The 21,863-nt window shown below is 45.0% G+C and overlaps 1 protein-coding gene across 1 annotated transcript in view; it reads left to right on the top strand.

Annotated features, from left to right (window-relative positions):
• LOC119160763 (uncharacterized) overlaps window positions 1-21,863 on the top strand; it is a 107,429-nt gene that overhangs the window by 23,873 nt on the left and 61,693 nt on the right. The window contains exon 2 of the mRNA XM_037412991.2: window positions 11,096-11,188. Within this exon, the coding sequence (XP_037268888.1) occupies window positions 11,096-11,188 (93 nt within the window). The remainder of the gene's footprint in view (window positions 1-11,095; window positions 11,189-21,863) is intronic.

Raw genomic sequence — 21,863 nt, 5'->3', positions numbered from 1 at the left:
TTCTTTTACAATTTGCCATGTTTTCTTTGAATCGTCTTGTGCTTGGAAAATGAGTCGAGAATAATAGACCTTTTTTTGTTGCCTCATTAAATTCACGGATTGGTTTCTTAAAAGTTTGAATGGACCTAAATAATATTTATTTTCTTTGTGCTGTTTCCACATGTGTTACCAGAAGTCTTTCTTCTTCAGCAATGCAAGGATCTCTGTTGTCATCCAAGGAGTTAGCGGGATGTTATATGAGCGTGCGGACACGTTTGAACGACCACCTTCAATGGCATGGTGAAGGGCTTTTGTTATGTTTTCTAATTCAATGTTGGCGTCATCGTCATACAACGATTCAAATTCGATGAAGAGAATGTGATTCCGTAATAAGTTCTAATTGATTTTGCTTGTATTGCTGAAAAATTGCGCATTCTTAGACAGCTAACATTCCATATGCCACACAGTCTAGGCTTGGGGTAGATTTATTGCTGCAGGTAAGTGAGGCTTGTAGTTCAGCCAAACAGAAAGGTTCATTGTATGACTCGTGCGTTGCGGGTTTGCTCTCAAATCTGTTTTTCTATTCTGGTTTTGTATCTTTGGAACGCTTCATATAATGTGATGAGCTGGAGACCTGCTCGAAGGGCGCCCCGAAAGTGTTCGCTTCGTCCTCCAAGCAGCCGCCTTGCATGTCTAGCAGAGGAAGTGAATATGCTTGTTTTCAATCTACCTTTCTCACCCTGTTGCAGATTTTACGCTCTTGTGTGTATAACGTAATGCCCAATAAATATTTATGCATACTTTCTCTTCTCTCCTGTCGGCGCGTCCTCCTTCCTTGCGACTTGATGTTCCGAAAGTTTATATGGTTCTCGGCTGTGGGTGAGTCTCAAAGCAACTTTCATGCCTTATTTTGTTTTTTGCGCGCAATACGGCACTCATTATTTCACCATAGAAATCGTTGTTTGCCTGACGGTCCACATGTTTGCGGAATACAATTTGTTGCAGCATGAATCAAGAAAGCAGTAAAGTAGCACACAGCATCGTCCATAGTTAACTCCCCCATGTCAGTCCAAGCCATTAGAGTCATTTTATGCTCAGCCTGTGCTCAGCCTGTACAGAAAGACGTTGGCCATGCAAGTAAATCTCGGGGCCAGGATGAACGCCCCTATTGCGGCAGAACAAGCCACATGTGCTCTTTTGCGCGTTCAGCTAAAAACCATTCTCATTTGCCCATTTAGAAACTTGCTGGTGCTAGAAGTTCGTCTATGAAAGACCCGAATTCATGTTTTCAAGATGGTGGTGGTGGGGTATATAAAGAGGGCAGATGGTGACGAGCTTATTCAAAACAACTGTTCAAACAGCCACCGCCTCAAGGGATGTTTGTAGTGATAGGTGTGTACATGCAATTCTTTGATTAACTCTAACGGCATCACCACCGGATGACGCAGCGGTATTATCCCAGTCCTTTCAAAAAATAACATAATGACGTAGAAAGTTACTGTGTAAAGGTTTCAGGGGTGTTTCCTGTGCACATAGTACTTTTGCTGAATGTTTGTGTGGAAGTTCCTGGATATCGTCGAGGTTTCTCAGCAGTCCTCTGACCATCCACTGAAGTATTTGCGTTTCCATTTTAAAGTTTAATGCTATGTGCACAAAAAGTCTTGGCTTACATTACAGGACCTTTCAGGGGCCCTGTAAAGTGGGGTTTATTTTTTCTGGCGCTCCGAAAATTTGCTCCTATCCTTCAGCGTCTGGGGCGCCAGAGGAGTGGGACTTGTATTCGTCACCTCTAGTGAGGCGGTGGATGGTGCCTGCTTGGCAGGCAGCTTCACAGTGGCTTGGGACCTAACTGCGCCTGCAGTGGCCCGAGGTGCAGCAGACTCTGAAGTCTGCTGATTATTTTTACCGGGGGCCGGAGCAGTACAGGCTGCTCCAGCCGGGGTTGCTGATGGCACGACCGCCGCCACACTCTGTGTGACGGTCGCGGGTGCAGAAACGTGTGATGTGGCGCCCTGGTGCGTCACGTCGGCGAAGGAGGGATTAGGCAGGTTGTGTAGTGCAACAGGTTGACGTGCCTCTCAAATGACAGATTGAATCTGACCTTGAGTTCTACTATTTGTTTCTTTTTTTCATGTAAGGCACGGCCGTGAATAGGCAGGGTGATCTCCTTCACAGTTTGAACAATGAGTCGCTTCTGAGATGAAGTTGTCGGATATGAGTTGAATGGATGCACACTTTGCGCAAGTGTCATGGCGCACCCTCGGCAACTCTGTGATCCATGCCCAAAACGTTGACACTTGAAACATCGACGAGGATTAGGATTGTATGGTCTTACACGGAGCTTACAATAACCGGTTTCGATTGATTTTGGTAGATCACTGGTTTCGAAGGTAATTATGTGTTTTGTAGGAGTCTGTTGCTGCACCCTATTGTTACTCGTTGGACTTTGACTACGTTCTGGTTCTGCCAACCTTCGAGCAGGTCGCTTTCAGAAGGTTCAAAGAGACCATTCTCAGAAATTACGCCATGGGCAGTGTTCATGGACTTGTGTGGACCACCGAAACAGGGGTTTCTCCAAATGTTAGAAATTTAGACAGCTCCTCATATTGAGCTTTGTCACGAACCTTCAGAAGTATATCGCCACTTCCTATCTTTGTGACTTTATAACCCGGACCTATCGCTTATGAGAGAGTTTTCTACACGAGAATAGATGAAATTGCGCGTAGTGTATTCTTTTTGTGCTGGATGTGGATAACATGGTACTTTGGGAAAATTGGCTTAGGTATGTTTAGCATAATTGTGTGTTCTGTGCGCTACCTTTTCAGTGAGCGATCAGGAAGGGTGGGGGGAGGAGTATTTGCCATTAAAAACTATAAAGTTCGGTGGAGATGGTGGCCACCCACCACCGAAGCCAACAAGAGGACGCTACAAGGTTGAATAGCAAACACTTGAAGACGCCAACTATGCATCGCCGCTATAACCTGCTATAATTACCCGAGGTTGAATAGGACACCAGGTTAACCGTCACCGCCAGGAAATTCGGAACTAAGCAGAAAAGAGAAGATGGCAGGACAAATAAATAGTGTGTGAGAAAGGCGACGATGTAGGAGAGAGACACAGGAAAAGGCGACTGCCGATTTCCCCTGGGTGGGCCAGCCCAGGGGGGCCGTCTATGTGAAGCTGAGGCCAAAGGGGTGTGTTGGTGCTGCCGAGGGGCCTGAGAGGTCCAAGCACCCAGCGTCGGCACAACCACCAGGATTACTTTTTCCCCGGACACGGCAAAGCCACGCACGGCTAGGCGCAGGAGGGACTCGAACTCCCCCCCCCCCCCCCCCGCGGTAAGCTCGGGTCCGTGGTGTTATACGCACCAAACGCCTACTTGCACGCCCCTGTGGGCTGAAGAAGAAGCTTACCATGCTGGTTAGTTATTTAGCGCTATAAAACACAGTCGTCAGCAAATAGTTAATTAGAGCTATTACTAACAGTAGGTGAGTCATTAATGTAAAGTGAAAATAATAGTGGGCCCAAGACGGAGCTTCGATGGGCACCCGACTTTACGTCACAACGCGTAGATGCAGCATCATTAGCAGTTACTGATTGAGTACGGTTAGTTAGAAAACGTTCTATTCAGTTCAACATGTAAGGTCAATGTTAAGTATGCTAAGTTTGAGAAGTAGTAAGCGATAAGAGACCTTGTCAAAAGCTTTAGCGAAATATAAAAATTGCAGTCGCTAATATGGTCTTTGTCTAAAGAAGAGAAAAGGTTACAGACAAGCCATATTAGTTACGTTTTGCAAGAGTGGTTCTTGCAATACCCACGCTGAAGTGAAGCGAAAAAAAAGAGTTTCACTCAAAAAAGAAAACGAGATTAATAAATATGACATATTCAAGGATTTTAGAAGGGACACAGGTGAGTGAAATGGGTCTGTAATTGAAAGGAGTATGCTGGTTACCTTATTTTAACAGAGGCATCACCTTCACCGCCTTCCAATCTCCGGGTAAAGCCAAGCACTCAATACACCGGGCGAAAACGTACATAAAAAATACAGAGGAGTGAACATCAGTGTTTTTTCTAAAACATGAGATTATTTTATTCGCGCAACCAAAAGGGTACTGTTTTACACACTGAATTAACTTTAAAATTCCCGCAAAAGCCGCTACAAGTACATTTATAAGGAAAAATGAGTTTAGTACGTGTACGGCACTACGTCAGTACAGCAATCAGAAAATACATTCGCAAACGTGTCATTTATTGAGACGCAACATTCTTCGTTGCTCATTGTGCAACTGTCACAGCCTGTAAGGAATATGTTATGTTTCTTTTTTATTTGAAAAGTGCTTCAAAGTTACGCTGGATTGGTGCAGTTAAGTGAAGGTAGATATGTATTAAAAAGACGGTCTTTGCTTCTTTTAATGCGACGCGATATGCACACAGTGCGTTACAGTAATCATTTCAACGCATAGAACTTTGAGTGCATTTCGCAACACAAAAAAGGCAATTTTTCTTGTTTTACAATATTTTCAATGTTGAAGACCAAGGGGAACCTTTCCTACCGGAAAGCCTACACAGTGAAAGAAATTTGTGTAGCGCGAGGCGAAAAAACGAACACAGGAAAGAATAGACTGAGAAGACAGAGCGCTACTATCAACAACATGTTTATTTTCGACCCTGTAGCGCTCTGTCTTCGCGAGTGATAGTAGCGCTCTGTCTTCTGAGTCTATTCTTTCCTGTGTTCGTTTTTTCGCCTCGCGCTACACCAATTTCTTTTAAATGTTTCACCAACAAGCCCACATCCCCACTCTTTTCTACACAGTGAAACATATTTAGCAACAAGTGACGTGGCTTTACTTTTTAACAAATACAATTTGTCTTCTATATAGTGTGACTAAAAAAGTCTCGCATGCATTCGTTGATGAACAGTGCAAGCTCGTTGTTAACAGCACTGTAATCACCTCTCGCATATTCTCTGCTAAATATCGGATTGTTTTTGTCCCGTGCTACGTGATCCTTTAAAAAACGCAATAAACAATAATCGGTTATTTCGTGTAAACCGTTCAATGAATGTACTATTTCAGGGTTGATTGATTGAGATGTGGGGTTTAACGTCCCAAAACCACCATATGATTATGAGAGACGCCGTAGTGGAGGGCTCCGGAAATTTCGACCACCTGGGGTTCTTTAAAGTGCACCCAAATCTGAGCACACTGGCCTACGACATTTCCGCCTCCATCGCAAATGCAGCCGCCGCAGCCGGGATTTGAACCCGCGAGCTGCGGGTCAACAGCCGAGTACCTTAGCCACTAGACCGCCGCGGCGGGGCCCTATTTCAGGGTTGTGTACACGAACCAGATTAAGAGTATTTGATGAAGTATTTGCCAATTCTCATAGGTCCACAAAAAAGTTGCCTGCGATTGAAATTCAAGCATAACTCAATGAAAGATAGAATTTCAACAGATGAACAAGCAACCGAGAGAAATTGTGAAGCTCAATTTATTTTGGGGAAATTAAAACTGCTAAAAGGAAACATAGGAGCATTTGGAAATTATGAAACGAGAAAATTAGGATCGTGATGCAGTTCCCCACATAAAGTAGTTGGTGCATTTGGCGCCCGATAGCAAACACAAACAGTGTGTTTTGGTGGCTTAAGACAGCGCGCACATAAACGATGTCGTCATTGCAATGCTCGGGGACACTATGTGGTACGCAACAGCAATCAAGATGCCACCACCCAGTTTTAGATCATGGTCATTACGGTATACGACATAATACCTGTCACAGTGAAACTATTCAGTGAAATTTTTATCGATCAACGTATTCTCTATCAATGAAACTACATCCGCGGCGCATGAATCAAGAATAGGTGCTATATGATCGCGTATATTGACTAGGCTGCGCTAATTTGACACTAAAAATGATAAACCTTGAGAAGACTGGTTGCATTGCTGATTTCCAATTACGTTTAAAAAAAGATCCATCAGAACGGTGGTTCGTAATGGCAGATGACATTTCAGTAGCAGTGGGAGCAGTGCCGAATTGTAGTTCAAAACACTGTTAATATCAGGTGAGTAAATGTAAGAGTTTTTGCTGATGTACAGCTTATTATATTTAACAGTGAAAAATTCGTCACTTTTTTTTTTTGCTGAAATCGTATAGTTTTGTCTTCACAGCTCTGGTTGCCTTACAAAAATTATCACTTATGAACACACTGCTTGATTTATGTTCTGGAAGACAATTTCCTGAAGAAAGAATCGTGAATTTTAGCCTACAAGGCGAAAATTGGGAAGTAATACGTCTGCACCTATGAAACGGCCAAGTCTGTTTGGTAAAGTCGTTCGTCGTTGCTATTTAGGTTGATACTTAAGGTTGCATTCAATATCAAGCAGAATTTTTTCTCTTACTGTGGCCAAATTTCACCAGCGCTATATATCATGCATTGAAGCGTTAGATTTTCTCGCCGTTAATGGTCTTCAGACTCTTTGAGACGCTCATTTGAAGCACTAGGCTTCCCCCCAGTTGCCCCCCCCCCTCCCGATGATCGAATGGTTTGCTTGACCACCAAAGGCCTGTTGTCGATATTGAGGACTTGTTGCTCCATTGAATTCTGAGTCTCTGTGATTTCACTCGGAGCAGACATCACCTCTGCATGCTTGGCATCAAATTTGTCGTGCAGTGACTTAACAAGCTTAAGCTATCCTTTGTTAGGATTGTCTACTGGGGACCAGGGTTTAGTTCCGCATTTTGGGGTATAAATAACAACTTAGTGATGAGTACGCATTCACACATTTATTGAGACAAAACTTGTGAGCGTTGAAGCACTAGAAGCCAATCATTATTTCACTTTTTTCAGTAACGTGGTGGTGCTGTACTTACCTGCACCCAGAAACGAAAATATGTTCCAAACAAGACGAATGCAGTGCCTTCATTTCCACTGATGTGGCGCAAACTAGTACGGCAGTCTTTTAATCCTTTTGAACATTCGTGGTGAATACACAATACGGGCGCCACTCCTAATGAATATGACAATGAAGCGTAAAGTATCGTCAACTTACCTGCTAAGGGTAGACAATAAAAAAAATAGTGCCTCTGTGAAATCGCCTGAAATAGCTCGTTTGGACGTTCATAAAAAACGGACGATTTGATATAACAATGCTTCTCTATATGTGTTGCGTAAAATTGCGCTGCATAGCTGTAACAAGGGGGGAATGCACGAAGGCACAGAACAACAACAAAAACAACAACAACAAAAACAACAACAACAACAACAACAACAACAACAACAACAACAACAACAGAAACTGCCTGCACGTGTGGGCGCAAGCTACCAACTATAGGCTTATTTCGTAAGGTACAACTTTGGGCCGCACAATTTCACCTTGGACCGCCCCACAAAAGAAAGAAAAGGAAACTACAGAAGGAGTGAAATTTCGAAGAAAAAACAAATGTAGAAAAACAGATTGGCCAAATAAAACAACAACCAAGAAACTATTGCGCATGTCTACGCTGCAAAGCGCTCGCACGTCTTTGCCGGAACGTGTCGCTTATGAGTGCTGTTTCTGGTTTGCTTAGCGACAAAGATGGAGTGCTTACGCATGCGCCGAATTCTTCAGATGCTAGGTTATAGGCCTGAACTATTTCTGTCTCCTGGTTCTTTTTTTTTTTACTGTTTGTGCGGCGGCTCGCAGTGGCACCACACGAAATATTCACAGTTGATATTTTGTGCCCTCCCTTCTTGGAAGAGTTTTTTTTTTTTTTCTGCGTCTTCATGTGTGTTTTCTGTCAAAGCTATGCAGTGCACTTTTCCACAACATAGATAAAGCTTGTAAAAACTAGCCCAAATAAGGGCTTTATGAAAATGTTTCTCGAATACTCTTTCAAAAATCTTTAGAATTGATTTTTCCCGTACTTATTTTTATTACTCCTATGCAAACTCAATTTTGCCATTTTACCAAGCAGTAATTAGAATATTTGGTACACTATACTGAATGCACGCCCACATAATACCACATAATTGTTACAGTTGTGGTTAAACGATGTTTATTTACAGAGCTAGGTTGATGTACAAGCAATGATGACATCGGTATGCTGTACATATTTGCTTCCCAAATTGCCTTAGCCGAAGAGTAAATTGAAGTGAAAAAAAAAGCACTACGCAATGAGAAAAAAAGGTGTTTCAGCTCGACTAACGCGAAACTTGTGGAGGGGCAAGGGATGCATTATGTTTCACACAGCAAAATTTTTGCCCTTTACTGCTTCACTCAACACCGTTCCACTTACGTGCAATGATGTTACAGATAAGTTTCAAGAAGTGGCGTATTGAATGGATGACTTTACCACATACCTAGAGTTGCACGTTTCTATCTGTGGATTTATGTAAGAAACATGACAACCTTGGAAAACTTTGTCGGTTATCATTACAGCACTGCTGAGGCTAACTAAATGTTCTAGGCAGTAAAAAAGACTATTTAGTTTGTATGCATATAGCATGCACCCTTGGTGAGTAGTGGCATTTACCCTATTCTTCTGGCTAATAACCGTTTATTATGAACGGTGATGACAACGACATGACACCCCGAGAAGCCGAAACACTAAAGTGCGTCGCCCGCCCCCCCTCTCACCCAAAAAAAGTTGAGAACACTCGTGAAATGTATGGTATGCAAGAGCACGACTAAGAAAGCGCTTGCGCTAACAATCACATTCAGCTTTGAAGTGCTCTCTGAGTACAAGTAGCAGGAAGAAAGCGGCATGGTACTCCAAGATATCGCCTGATAGGTAGGCGCTTCCTCTATTAGATCTAGTATCGGTACCGGTGGCGATATAATTACAATTTTATTTGCGCGTAAGTCAATCGCATGCAGTTCAAAAGTACATCTAGAAGATCCTTTAAATCATCGATGTGTGAAAGCCATGGGGCAGAGGAACCCCGTAGTTCAGACTTTTTAACGAAGTACCAAGCAGGAGAGAGGAATCAGGATATGCCGCAGGTGTTGAGGCACGTGAAGCACGTAAGTGGCTGAAGGTAAGTGTCATGGCACTGACAAACTCACAAAAAAAGAGAAGAAATCGCAGGAACGAAATGCACGTGGGCAAGCGGGCAAACGTCTACGTTGGCGCGCTTGTTTCTGTGGACACTGCGCAAGCGCGGTCATGTTCACGCGCTCCACGAAAACGGACGCGCACACCTTATCGCCTGTTTTCGCTGGTGTAGTCGGGCAGAATGACAAAATTATCACCACCCTTTCTTTTATTAGGTGGCTTAGCATCACCAGTACCAGTTTGAGAAGCAAAGTTTAGCCATCGAGTATCGCGATAGCAGATCTAGTATCTGTAGATACACGATGCATTGTTTAGTGTATCGGAAATACAAATACAGATATTTGCCTTTCCAGATATGTCACAATACGAATACAAGGTACCCAAAGACCATCTGAAATATTGTCCAAGTGTAATGTACTCGACACAACAGGCGTTCATTACGCCGGCTGTTCTATTCTGCTCCGTTCTCTTCTGCCTCGTACTAACAGAAGTCGCGCCAGTTCCCGAGGGCTGGTCTTGCTTATTTACAGTCAGTCACGCTGCGACATTCAAAGGCTAACTGCGAAATTGCGTTTGTCTTCTTTGGCGGGGTGTTGTCTTGCCAGGGGCCGATTTACAGGCTCCGTATTTTACTGCAATTCTGATTTGATTGATTGATATGTGGGGTTTAACGTCCCAAAACCACCATTTGATTATGAGAGACGCCGTAGTGGAGGGCTCCGGAAATTTTGACCACCTGGGGTTCTTTAACGTGCACCCAAATCTGAGTACACGGGCCTACAACATTTCCGCCTCCATCGGAAATGCAGCCGCCACAGCCGGGATTTGAACCCGCGACCTGCGGGTCAGCAGCCGAGTACCTTAGCCACTAGACCACCGTGGTGGGGGCAATTCTGATTTACTGGGGTGTCCTGCTCCGTTAGATGTTTGACAAATTATCAAAAATGATGCACGGATTCAAAGGACCAGGACAGCTAGGTGCCAAACAAGGGTAATTTGTGCGACCAGTTTACCAAGACGTCGCAGTTTGTCTTCGAATGCGCTGCTCCTGTACGCCACAGGAACACTAGCTGCAGGTTGTATAATATATGTTAGAGGCTGCCACCACACGTGTGACATCACGTCATTGGCGGGTACAATTCGAAATGTGGGCGGCCTGTGGGCTTTTTACTTTCGTGTTTTAACGCAAATTGAAGTCGCACTTTGCGCAGACGACCATCACCACTTGGCCCTCGCACTTAAGGGATCCTAATGTCCGAATGTGCTGAGCATGGTCTCCGTGGGAATGCAATCAAAATGGCTTGAAATAACCAACATGGTTTACTTTGAGCTTAGTTAATAAATAAAAAAATCTTCCACTAATTATTACCACATCAACTACTTAAGAATGAAAACAGCTTCACAGTCCGTACATTCAGCACTTGAAGGTGTGCAAGTATCACCGACTTTCATTGCCTGCAAATGTTTATGAGTACTTTTACATTTTATTAGCCTTAACAGCAACGTCAGCCTGAAAAATGGACTTTCTAGGCTTTACGCTTAAGAATGAGGGGTATGTTAACAAGCGAAAAAGAGTGGTTTTCACGTCAAGCACGTTGCTTTATAACACATACGAGCATGTGGCCGTCAAATGTTTGGAGCAAATCGCATCCTTGTTACTATCAAACTCTTTGTTCTTCGAATATCAAGCACACTCTGAACAATGTGTGTCTTGAATAAGAATTTCTGTGAGCAGATCTCCTAAAGTACCTTAACTAAACATATACAAATTTTCATTGTTGCTACCCCACTAGAGGCGTGCTGAAGGAATCGATTGTCGGCTTAGGGAACATGTTCACGTTTTTTTGTTGGGCGCACCTGTGCCTAAAATAGCTGTGTATGCTAATGTTTACAATGCTGTCTGCTTTCCTACCACCCTCAAGAATTGATACCTCTTAAACACTTGCAGGTGCTTCATCACTTTGAGCTATTAGAGTTTTGTATTTGTCCTAAATTGCGAATTTGTAAGTGAGGAGGGATTTTTTCAGATTGATTTAGCTTTTTTTTCAAAATTAAGGCTCTATTTACCGAAATTCACTGCAGGTTTGCATTCGCACTGAATGCCGCCGGCAGCCTTCAGTGACCGAGTCTGACCTTTGCAAAAGTGTCCACCCGAATCAGGCATCTCAGGCTTCAGTAAGTTACCGCACACACTATTATTATTGCACTCGCCAACTTTTCTCCTTGCTTCCTTTTTCAAACAGAACAATAGCTCGCTTGATAACTGGTTCATTTTGTTTTAAGCTGACAATCTTATAAGGGTGGTGATATACCGCATTAAAACAAGCAAGACGTTATTTATTGTGTAGTTTTTATAAACCATGTAACAAGCCCAAGAAAGCTTTTGATAGGTAGCGTTAACCTAAACGGGTATGTTCTCACTGACTTCCTAAATGATAATTTGCTTACCTTGCAAAGAGTTTAGGGACCACTGTATACCTTACGTAATTATTTTCCTAGTATATGTTGACACGTGTGTATATGAAAAAGAACGATGATACAAATGTTTTGTAGATTCCAGCTAGTGGGACAGGTGGTTTTCGGGACGACAACAAAGCAGGCGTCTTGCTGTACTGCTGATTCTGAACACACTCTTTTCGCTGCCGTAAGCTGCTGTCATCTTTTGTTCGCGTTGCACTGTTACACTGGTGGAGGAGCTGGGCCGCGACGCTGCCTGATGCTTCACACCCCTAGCGGGAGCCGTTCATCCAGCCCGGACGTGCCTATTGGAACCCCTGTCCATTGATTCAGTCGTCGGCTACGAGGTCATTCTCCAGAGTTCAACCCCTCACAGAAGCGCTCTACAAGACATCTAGAAATGGCTAACACCAGCCCCCAGCCTGTACGTCTCGGTACCAGTCCTCCCGATCCATCCCAGGTAACGTTTTTTTTTTAATCGCTGGAGCCTGAACGCTTTGGTGGTGGTGTTCACGAAGATGTAGAAGACTGGTTAGATCACTATGACCGTGTTGCGGAGATCAACCAGTGGTCTGCCGAGGAAAAACTCGGCCGGGCCTACTTCTATTTTGATGACAGCACTCGTACTTGGTACGAGAACAGAGAAGGCAGCCTGTCCACATGGACCGACTTTCACCAGCAGATGTTTGAAATTTTTGGCAATGTCGACAGACGTGACCGCGCCCACCATCTATTAGAGCTAAGGGTCCAAAAACCCAATGAAACGGTCACCATGTTCGCCGATGACATGGCACGTTTATTTTGGAGGGCTGACCCGCAGATGACCAAAGATAGGATGTTGCGCTACCTCATGCGTGGCGTGAAAGAGCAGCTGTTCACCGGACTTCTGCGCAACCCACCAAACACTGTAGAGAACTTCATCAAAGTAGCGTCGGCTATCGAGCGGGCACTTCACCAACGCTGCCGCCAATATGAACGCTTGTGCAGTAGCCCCCCAATTCAGGCCGCCGCTGGGACGTTCGATAATCATAGCTCCTTGCGTGACACGATTAGAGAGATTGTTCATGAAGAACTGCAAAGGTTGCGGACTCCGGTAGTGGATACACCCATGGCATCTGTCGCCCAAGTCGTCCATGAAGAAATCCGCCAAGCATTCTCGACAGCTGATCCTGCCCCCGAGCAACGACCCATGACGTACGCCGCCGCCCTTCGAAGCTCCCCACCCGCTCCGCCTTCATACTATACCCGCCACGTGCAACCGTGCCTTGGTCACCACCACAGGGGGAGACGTCGTGGCGCTCACCCATCCAGCCCCCAAACGATCAGTTGTCTTCTGGCCAGCCATGGCCTTCGTCACGTGAGGAGTCGTCACGGCATTCACAGCTTCACCGGACAGTCACCTGGCGCACTGTCGACAGGCGTCCACTCTGTTTCAATTGCGGAGGTGTGGGCCACATAGCCCGCTATTGCTGACACTGCGCCAATCCGTTTCGCCCTCTCAGGCCACGGTTTGACAGTCGACATGCCAACGACTACGTAACTCGCCGTGGAGATGTCGGTTCTCAAGGACCCCTGGTGACTCGACCCCCCTTCGACGGCCACAGTAACAGTGATGACGAGAATATAACTGATTACCGGCCAGGCTTCCGACATCGACCACGCTCTCCTTCTCCTGCCCAGTCACCTTCGTTGCAGCGCCGCACTTTTGCCGACACCACAGGAGCGAGGTCACCCAGCCCGCACCGGGGAAACTGAAAGTGGTGACCTCAGGGAGCAAGGTTTCAGGCTGTCAAGACAAAGAAAAAAAGCCTCCATTACTCCCACCTCAGGAAGCAGTAAAGCCGACAAGACGTAATACCGACGAATTTGTGACCCCAAGCCTTACCGTTCTTATGGATGGACAGCAAGTCAGAGCTGTAGTCGACACCGGGGCCTACTTCTCCATTATTAGTGATGACCTTGCCGTACGCCTCAAGAAAGTAAACACAGCGTGGACGGGACTTCACCTAAGGACGGCAGGCGGCCAATTACTGAAGCCTCTCGGAATGTGCACAGCAAGGCTCGACATCGGTGGCTCTATTAGAGGTTTTTAGTTTGACGTTTTTGTGGTCCGCTCCGCTCCGGGAGCACCCGCGAAGCCGCAGCGGAGCGGCGGCCGATTTTCCTCTTTTAGTTATTCGTTGCCGGCAGCGAAGCGGACCTTTCGCAGTTGCAGCGCCCTCTGGTCGTTTTCATCGTTGGTAAACAAAATAAAAAACTTTTTTTTTCACGTATACAAAGCAAAACAACAATGTATAAATGATCTTTTCATGAAGTATTTACAAATACACTTTCAATGTATTAACCGTCTATTTTTTGAGAAAGATCAAGCTTTGACTTGATAGTAGCCACTCAAAAGCCAGCAAGGTTTCGTTCCAGATCCATTGCAAGCATTCACTGTGTGTTGTTTGAGCTTTTTACGCGTGTGTGGTGGCGACGTTTTTATTTTTCACCGTTGAAACTGTGTTTGCATAACCATTTATGCCTCCGACAAGTGTGCTAGAGGACCCATTTTTGATGGGTTTCTTAAAGTAGTCCGAAATCGAGGACTTGTTGCGCCTTGAAGTCTTCCAATACACTCGGCAAGACCCGCTGTCGTTTTTTTTTTTTTTTCGACGGCCCCATGCCGTTTGTCTTCCGCGGCACGGTTCTGGGGGCAAAATCGACCTCCCTCATGAGGTCCGATACATCTTGTAGCAGCTGCTCCCGCTCTCCATATTGTTCTTCGGTGCCGGACGTACAGAGCAATCAAGCACGTTACGCTGCGACTGTTTCATCTACAGCACTTGAACAGCGTTTACTAATGAAGTAAGCAAGCACTCACTTCCTCAGGTTCACTGTGCCCTGCTGTCGGAAATAGCCGATGAAGAGGTCCACTCGCTCTTTGATGCCGCGAATTGTGAGCTCGCGATTTACCGCTCTCATGACGTTTCGCAGCACGTCTTCCCACGCGGCGGGATTGCTGAAGGGGTCAGCACACACCACTTCTTTCAACAGGCACAAATCTTCATCGATGCGAAATCGTTTTCGCGGCTTGCGCTGGGCAGGTGACGGCCAAGCTGCAGCACTCGCGGAAAGCGTGCCATCTCCGGAGGCAGCCATCTTGAAATGAGCAAAGTTGCTGCACGCCCGAGAGAGGGCGCGCGCGTTGTCCCCCTTCCGCTTGCAAAAACGGCAGCGACGCACCGCGCTCCGCTTAGGCCGCTCGTAAGCGGACCGTATTCCCCGCTCCGGTAACCCGCTTAAGGCCTTAGCGGAGGGCGCATGCGCACTCGCGTTCCCGCTCCGCTTAGCTGCTAAGCGGAGCGTTAAAACGTCAAACTAAAAACCTCTATTTTCGTGGCGACGTTCGTCGTTCTCGCTTCATGCTGTAAAGACTTGATTATCGGAATGGAATTCTTGAGAGAACATGGCGCCATCATCAACGTCCCTGACAGTGTCATTATGTGTCGCAACAACAGCCCTGCTTTAGTCGATTGTTCAGAGCCGAGACATAACTCTTTACGTCTGACGGATGACGATGTGGTCGTCCCGCCACGACCGTGTGCACTTGTTTCGGTGGCAGGTGATGGGCCGTTTGACGGCGACGGTATTGCCGACTAAATAAGCTCGCTGATGTTTAGCCACGGTATTTCAGTTGCTCGAGGTCTTGTCACTGTTACTGTAGGGCGCACAAACTTGCTGCTCACTAACTTCAGTGCTGAGCGCTGACACCTCCCGAAGGGTACAGCCGTCGCTTACTTTGACAATACTGCAGAAACCCAAGGCAGTTTATCGGCACTAGACGAAGCACCTCAAGAAGAATCAGTACCTAATCTTGACGTTGGTACTACGTTGTCAAGGGACGAGCGAACGAGACTTCTTGAGCTGCACTCTGAATTCCAGGTCTGCTTTTCATCGACATCACGGTTGGTCGAACGCCGATAACAAAGCATCGAATAATTACCCACGACGCAGCAAGGCCTATACACCAGAATCTTTATCGTGTGGCGGCAAAGGAACGGGAAGCGATACAGCAACAAGTCGCTAAAATGCTTGAAGATGATGTGATTCAGTTATCACAGAGCCCATGGACATCACCTGTAGTTCTAGTTCAGAAAAAGGACGGTACCCTGCGTTTTTGTGTGGACTACAGGAAGCTGAATCAAGTGACTAAGAAAGATGTGTATCCGCTTTCAGGTATTGATGACTCCCTCGATAGGCTTCGAAACGCTCGCTACTTCTCTTCAATGGACCTCAGAAGCGGATATTGGCAGATCAAGGTAGACCCAAGAGATCGGGAAAAAAACCGCTTTTGTGACGCCGGATGGTTTATATGAATTTAAAGTTCTGCCCTTCGGTCTGTGCTCAGCGCCCGCTACTTTTCAAAGGCTCATGGACACTGTACTTTCAGGGTTAAAATGAAAGTCCTGTTTAGTTTATCTAGACGACGTCATAGTGTTTTCCCCAACTTTTGACGAGCATCTCAAAAGGCTAGAAGTTGTTTCACGCGCCATACGCTCCGCAGGCCTCACATTGAAATGAGAGTAATGCCACTTTTGTTTTGAAGAACTGCTGTTTCTTGGTCATGTCGTAAGCTGCACCAGCGTTCGGCCTGATCCCGAAAAACTTGCGGCCATGGCACAGTTCCCAGTACTGTCCGATAGAAAGCTGTCAGGCGCTTTCTGGGCCTATGCGCCTACTGTCGCTGGTTTATCACCAACTTTGCACGGATTTCATCGCCGTTAACTGGCCTCACTAAAGACGACGCCACTTTTGAGCGCAACGAGAAACAGCAAGCAGTGTTTAATGACCTCCACCAACGTCTTCAAACACCTCCAGTGCTTGCCCATTTCGACGAGCAAGCGCCAAGAAAACTTCACACTGACGCAAGCAATGTAGGCCTCGGAGCTGTGCTTGTGCAGTGGCAAGAAGACACGGAACGAGCGATCGCCCACGCAAGTAGGACGATAACACGCGCTCAGGCCAATTATTCAACAACTGAGAAAGAATGCCTCGTCGTGGTCGGGGCAGTTATGAAATTTCACCCGTATTTGTATGGCCACCCCTTCAAAGTTATTAGTGACCATCATTCACTCTGTTGGTTGACTAATTTAAGAGATCCAACCGGCTGATTAGCGCGGTGGAGTCTGAAGTTACAATAGTTCGATATGACGGTAATGCACAAGTCAGGGAAGCGACATACGGACGCCAACTGCCTGTCTCGATCACCAGTACAGTCCGCCTCTCTTTCTGACGACGACAATGACATGGCCTTCCTTGGTGTTCTCGATGCGTGCACGATTGCTCAACATCAACGAGGTGACCCTGAATCGCTTGATTTGATTAATTACGTGGACGGACGTTCTTCCAGGGCACCCAGAGTCTTTGCAAGGGCATTATCGTCGTTTTTCTTACGCAGTGGCGTCCTCTACAAAAGAAACTTTTCATCCATTGGAGTTCCCTATTTGCTCGTTGATAGTTCGTGCTTTCTTTAAAAAAAACGATAGTCTTTCTTGGGGACTTTCAACGCAAAAACTTCGGTCTGTCTGTCTGTCTGTCTGTCTGTCTGTCTGTCTGTCTGTCTGTCTGTCTGTCTGTCTGTCTGTCTGTCTGTCTGTCTGTACATTTGGCTGTTTGTGCGCCCTTAGCGGTTCTCTAAACGGCATCAAAGTGGCCGAACGATACTCCAAACGGCCGACCCCTTCCGCAGCGCCCATCGATATTGCTCATGATTCAACATTTATATTTGTGCGATTGTCAATTAAAAAGCAATAATTGTGCATATCTGAGGCACCATAACACGTCAATATTCTATATGTGTGTCTTTTTCTAGAAAAGGCATACAGAATTCTAAGGACTGTAGCGTTTATCACGTTGCGCTTACCATGCAAGACTTGCACGAAAAGGCAAGTGTTTTTAACGCTTTGCTGAGACGACACGGTGGTGGCATCATTCGTCGTTTTTAGTTCTACATCTTATCACCTCCGAGACAGGCGCGCAAGGCACGCGCGCTTCATTTTTCAAGATAACTGCCAGATAGCGCTCACGTCTCACGTGTGACGTGACTTGATGGACTTGTCCGCCTCCTCTTCACGCTCGAGGCATTCTAACGCAGTGCCTCCAGAATATCATTAACCGATTTTCTTGCGCAGAACATTTTTTTTTGTTTACTCTGTCCAGGCGCAACACTATTGTCTTTGACGACATTTGCAGTGTAGCATGTAGATATGGGGCCAACGTTTTGTTCTTTTAGTGCTTCCTCTGGGTTAGTTGGAGCCGCGTGCTGCAAGTTTTCAGTTGTTTACCGTTTTTAGTGGGGCATTCCAATTTGTAGCTGTGCCACTCAATACTTTACCTTTGTGGTGAAACTGTGACGTTTATTTTTTGGTCGACAGTGCGTGTTTTTTATAAGAATTTTATGACAGTCACGCTGGAGTCGATGTCGAACACGTACTTTTTGTTAGCACGTGCTTTATGTTGAGTACTATGTTAAGCATGTTTTTGGAGAATACCTCGAAGTAATTAAGTTACATTTACGAGGCCAATAAACAAAGAAGTGTTGAAGTAACTTTTCATTTATAGGGTGGAGGGCAGTTGTTTTACGTAAAAAATTGTATTCCGTGCCAATTTATGACATGCCACTTTTTGGAAATCACAAGATCTGCACATAATTGAGGGTAGTCATAATCAAACCAATTTTAGGAGCAAAATTGAAACTCATCATGAATTGGCACCCAGGAAACGCGACCTTACCGGAACTGCGCGTGGCGACAAAACTTAAGTCAAGGTGAGTCTAAGCATATTAGGGTAACGAAAATAGGCAAATATTCTGAAACGCTCAAGTAGGTAGCTTATTATTTTGGTGCGTTGTGTTGCTGATGAATTCATTTTCTTATTCTCTAAACAGGCGCAAAAAACCGTATCACGTATCTGCAAGAGGAAGCACTGCAGTGGACGTTGAAAGCTTGTAGCTTTCAAGAGAAAGAAACATTGATTGTTTGGTGTTCTTGCGCACAGGTCTATCCAAAGAAACAGATCAGCAGCCAGCATGAAATGCAAAGCCAAGGTAATCCGCTCTAGCATGTAAGCTGACGTGCTGCTTGTAACAAAAATATTCAATCATGACTGCGTACATTCAAATTTTGTCACTTTCTTGTCACAGGTAGTTATGTTCTGACGTAACAGCGACGCCGCATTTTTTCGCACACATAGTGCGTTTAGTTTCGGTTTCGTCCTCAGCATTCGATGATGCATATCTCAAAATATACACAACTTAGGAGATTTCAAAAAAAAAGATAAGCATGTCAGAAGTTGGCACGTAATACAACTTTTTATTGTAAGCTGCAACTCTCAAGGTGATAAGTAAAACGTTGACAAACTAGTCTTTGTTCATTAGTTTCTCCAATGTACCTTTTTACCCTTATCGACATAGAGCGCATTGGCGAAAACTGCTGGAACGCTACTGCTATGGAAGTTTCATGGAAACGCTGTACAGTCAAAATCCTCAAGCGATTTTTGTTCGTTCGCATGAGAGTTCCCTTTTCGTGAAAGCATTACGATTGGTGCCTCTATACTTAGTGGAACCAAAATTTATTTCAAGTGGTTATTGTTTACCAGTTTTAAATGTCTTTGAAGGCTCAAGCCTAGCAGCTTTGCACGGCTTTTTCGCCATTGCGGATGCCGAGTAAAGATCGAAATATGTCATAAGAGCGTCGCGTCAACTGGCGTGCCTTTGAGGCGTTTTGTTGCTTTATGTACTCTCTATAACAAATAGTTATAGTTTTTCCCCGCCGCGGTGGTCTAGTGGCTAAGATAATCGGCTGCTGACCCGCAGGTCGCGGGATCGAATCCCGACTGCGGCGGCTGCATTTCCGATGGAGGCGGAAATGTTGTAGGCTCGTGTGCTCGGATTTGGGTGCACGTTAAAGAACCCCAGGTGGTCGAAATTCCCGGAGCCCTCCACTACGGCGTCTCTCATAATCATGAGGTGGTTTTGGGACGTTAAACCCGACATATCAATCAGAGTTATAGTTTACCATTAGTGTGGTAGCGGAGGTTAAGGGAACGGCGTTACGGTGCAGCAAACGTTCGTGGCTGACAGCGTCTTATAGTTTAGCGGGAAAGAATTTACGTGCCCTAACTGCGATGGGGGTGCCACCTATCGGAGAGTTGAGAAGTAAGAACAGTGAAAAGGTAAAGAAAACGAGAATGTCTGCCTGTGTCACCATACCCATGAATCATTGTTACAAGTTTGCTTTAGTAATAATAAGAGTAAATAAATATGAACCACGCACCAAAAGCGAAAACATCTATATTGCCGATTTGTTTACACCAAGAGTTGGGAAGTAAGAACAGTGAAAAGGAAAAGAAAACGAGAATGTCTGCCTGTGTCACCGCATGAGTCATTGTTACAAGTTTGCTTTAGTAATAATAAGAATAATATGAACCATGCACCAAAAGCGAAAACATCTATGTTGCCGATTTGTTTACACCAATCTTGTAGTTAGGTCTAGAAACGTTCGAAATGGGAAGCTATATCAAAAACTACGCCAACTTATTCGTAATACTCGCTCGTCTAAGCTGACTGAAGGCAAGCGAAGCCACTTTTAACAATTGTTTGCTGCGAACAAAGTGAATCTTTCAACAAATACTCCAAAATCACAGCAAAGCGGGTGTCCGAGATTACCGCCGTGTTTTACGTACACTACGTACAACTGCGCTAACACGGTGTTAAACCTCAAAAAAAGCACGCGTACGGTAAGCGTTGCGGGTACCGTACGTATCTGGGCGTGCGCACTTCGACCCTGCTATCATGGTGCGCCCAATTTCCCGGTAATACTGGTATACTATGTCTACTAACCGAGGTTTTGCGTCTCACAACGACGCTATGATCATGTGAGATGCCATAACGGAGAGCTCTGAAAACTTCGACCCTTTCTTCTTTAACGTGCACTGACACCCCACAGAACATAGCTTTGTGGCATCTTTCCTCGCTCTCGCCATGGCCCTCCTATTTTTTGCCCACTTTTGTCTTCCGTCCATCTGTACATTTGAAACGTCGTGTGCCGATGTCATTAGAGAGGTCAGCAAAAAACCACTCTCAGTGCAAAATAGGTCCTCTTTCCAAATATAAACAGCAAAGGTCGCACCGATGCTTGTTGGCAGGAACGTATGGGCACATTTTGTCGAAGAAGCGGTGCTACAATTCCTGATTTTTTAGGTTAATAATAACGCATAGTATAAAAAAAAAATGTTGAGGATCACTACCTCATATTTTTGTTAAAGTGGGAGTGCTTTTAAAAAACTCTTCGTTGTCAAAAGGCAACGCTATAGACTTTCGCAGGGAAAGCAAGATTTTGTTCATTGTGTTGCCTCAAAAACACCCTGCATGCGTAATGGAAGTAAAGGCAACACAATCAGCCAGCAAGCTACTAACCAATAGTTTCATAATTGTTTGGTCTAACATCGAAAAAACAAATGTTTTCATGCCACTAATCCCGCTGAGAATTGAAATTTCTGAAGCCCTCCACTACGGCGTCTCTCATAATCATATGGTGGTTTTGTGACGTTAAACTTACATATCAATCAAATCACGTTGAGAATATTCCTGTTTGTCTTGTTACTACGTAGTAGAGATTATCAGGGTGGGACTCGTTTCAATATTATTACACGCTTTTCTGAACTCAACCGGCCAGCTCCCCGTGGGAAATAATCTACCTACTAAGACATGATGATCTACTCTAGAAGTACCGCTTTAAAATGCTGTATCATGCATACACAATAATATATAAGATATTGCACAGGTTATGTTTTCAAGTACTACTAAAATGAATTCATTGGGAGGACTACGTGTGAATGACTGATTTAGGGCTGTACATTCGGTTTGTAAAAAATGAACACATTTGCCATGTCGTCGTAAGCAGTGTAACTTTTCGCTTTGAAACATGCAATAATGAGACGGGTAAAACTGGGAAAAACTTTTCAAACTCCAACCAAAGTAAAGTACGCAAAAACACGTAAGCACCCAGCGTGTCGGAACCGACTTGGTTCCTTCCTCAGGGGGGACTGTGGCGACGTTGCACCGGTGTTTTGAAGGCTCTCGGGCGGTGGTTAATGACCCCAAGTTTTGCGGTAACGTATGTGTTCTCATGCACTTTACTTTGGTTGGAGTTAAAACAGTTTTTTTTCTCAGTTCACCTACCCAACCAGACAGACTACTGTTTAATGTTTACATTCAAGTCAATTGGGAAATGGTGGGATACAATAGAGAACAGGTGGCTGGGGTAACCCGCATTTACATCACCTTATTCAAACGTAAAATAATGAAATCTTCAGCTTTCCTGGCTGACTATACGTACGTAGCATCTTCGTG

Source organism: Rhipicephalus microplus, chromosome X (assembly GCF_043290135.1).
Source record: "Rhipicephalus microplus isolate Deutch F79 chromosome X, USDA_Rmic, whole genome shotgun sequence".
In the NCBI taxonomy this organism is placed as follows: domain Eukaryota; kingdom Metazoa; phylum Arthropoda; class Arachnida; order Ixodida; family Ixodidae; genus Rhipicephalus; species Rhipicephalus microplus.
Note: the sequence above shows the minus strand (reverse complement) of the source record. Positions and strands in the feature narration are given on the sequence as shown.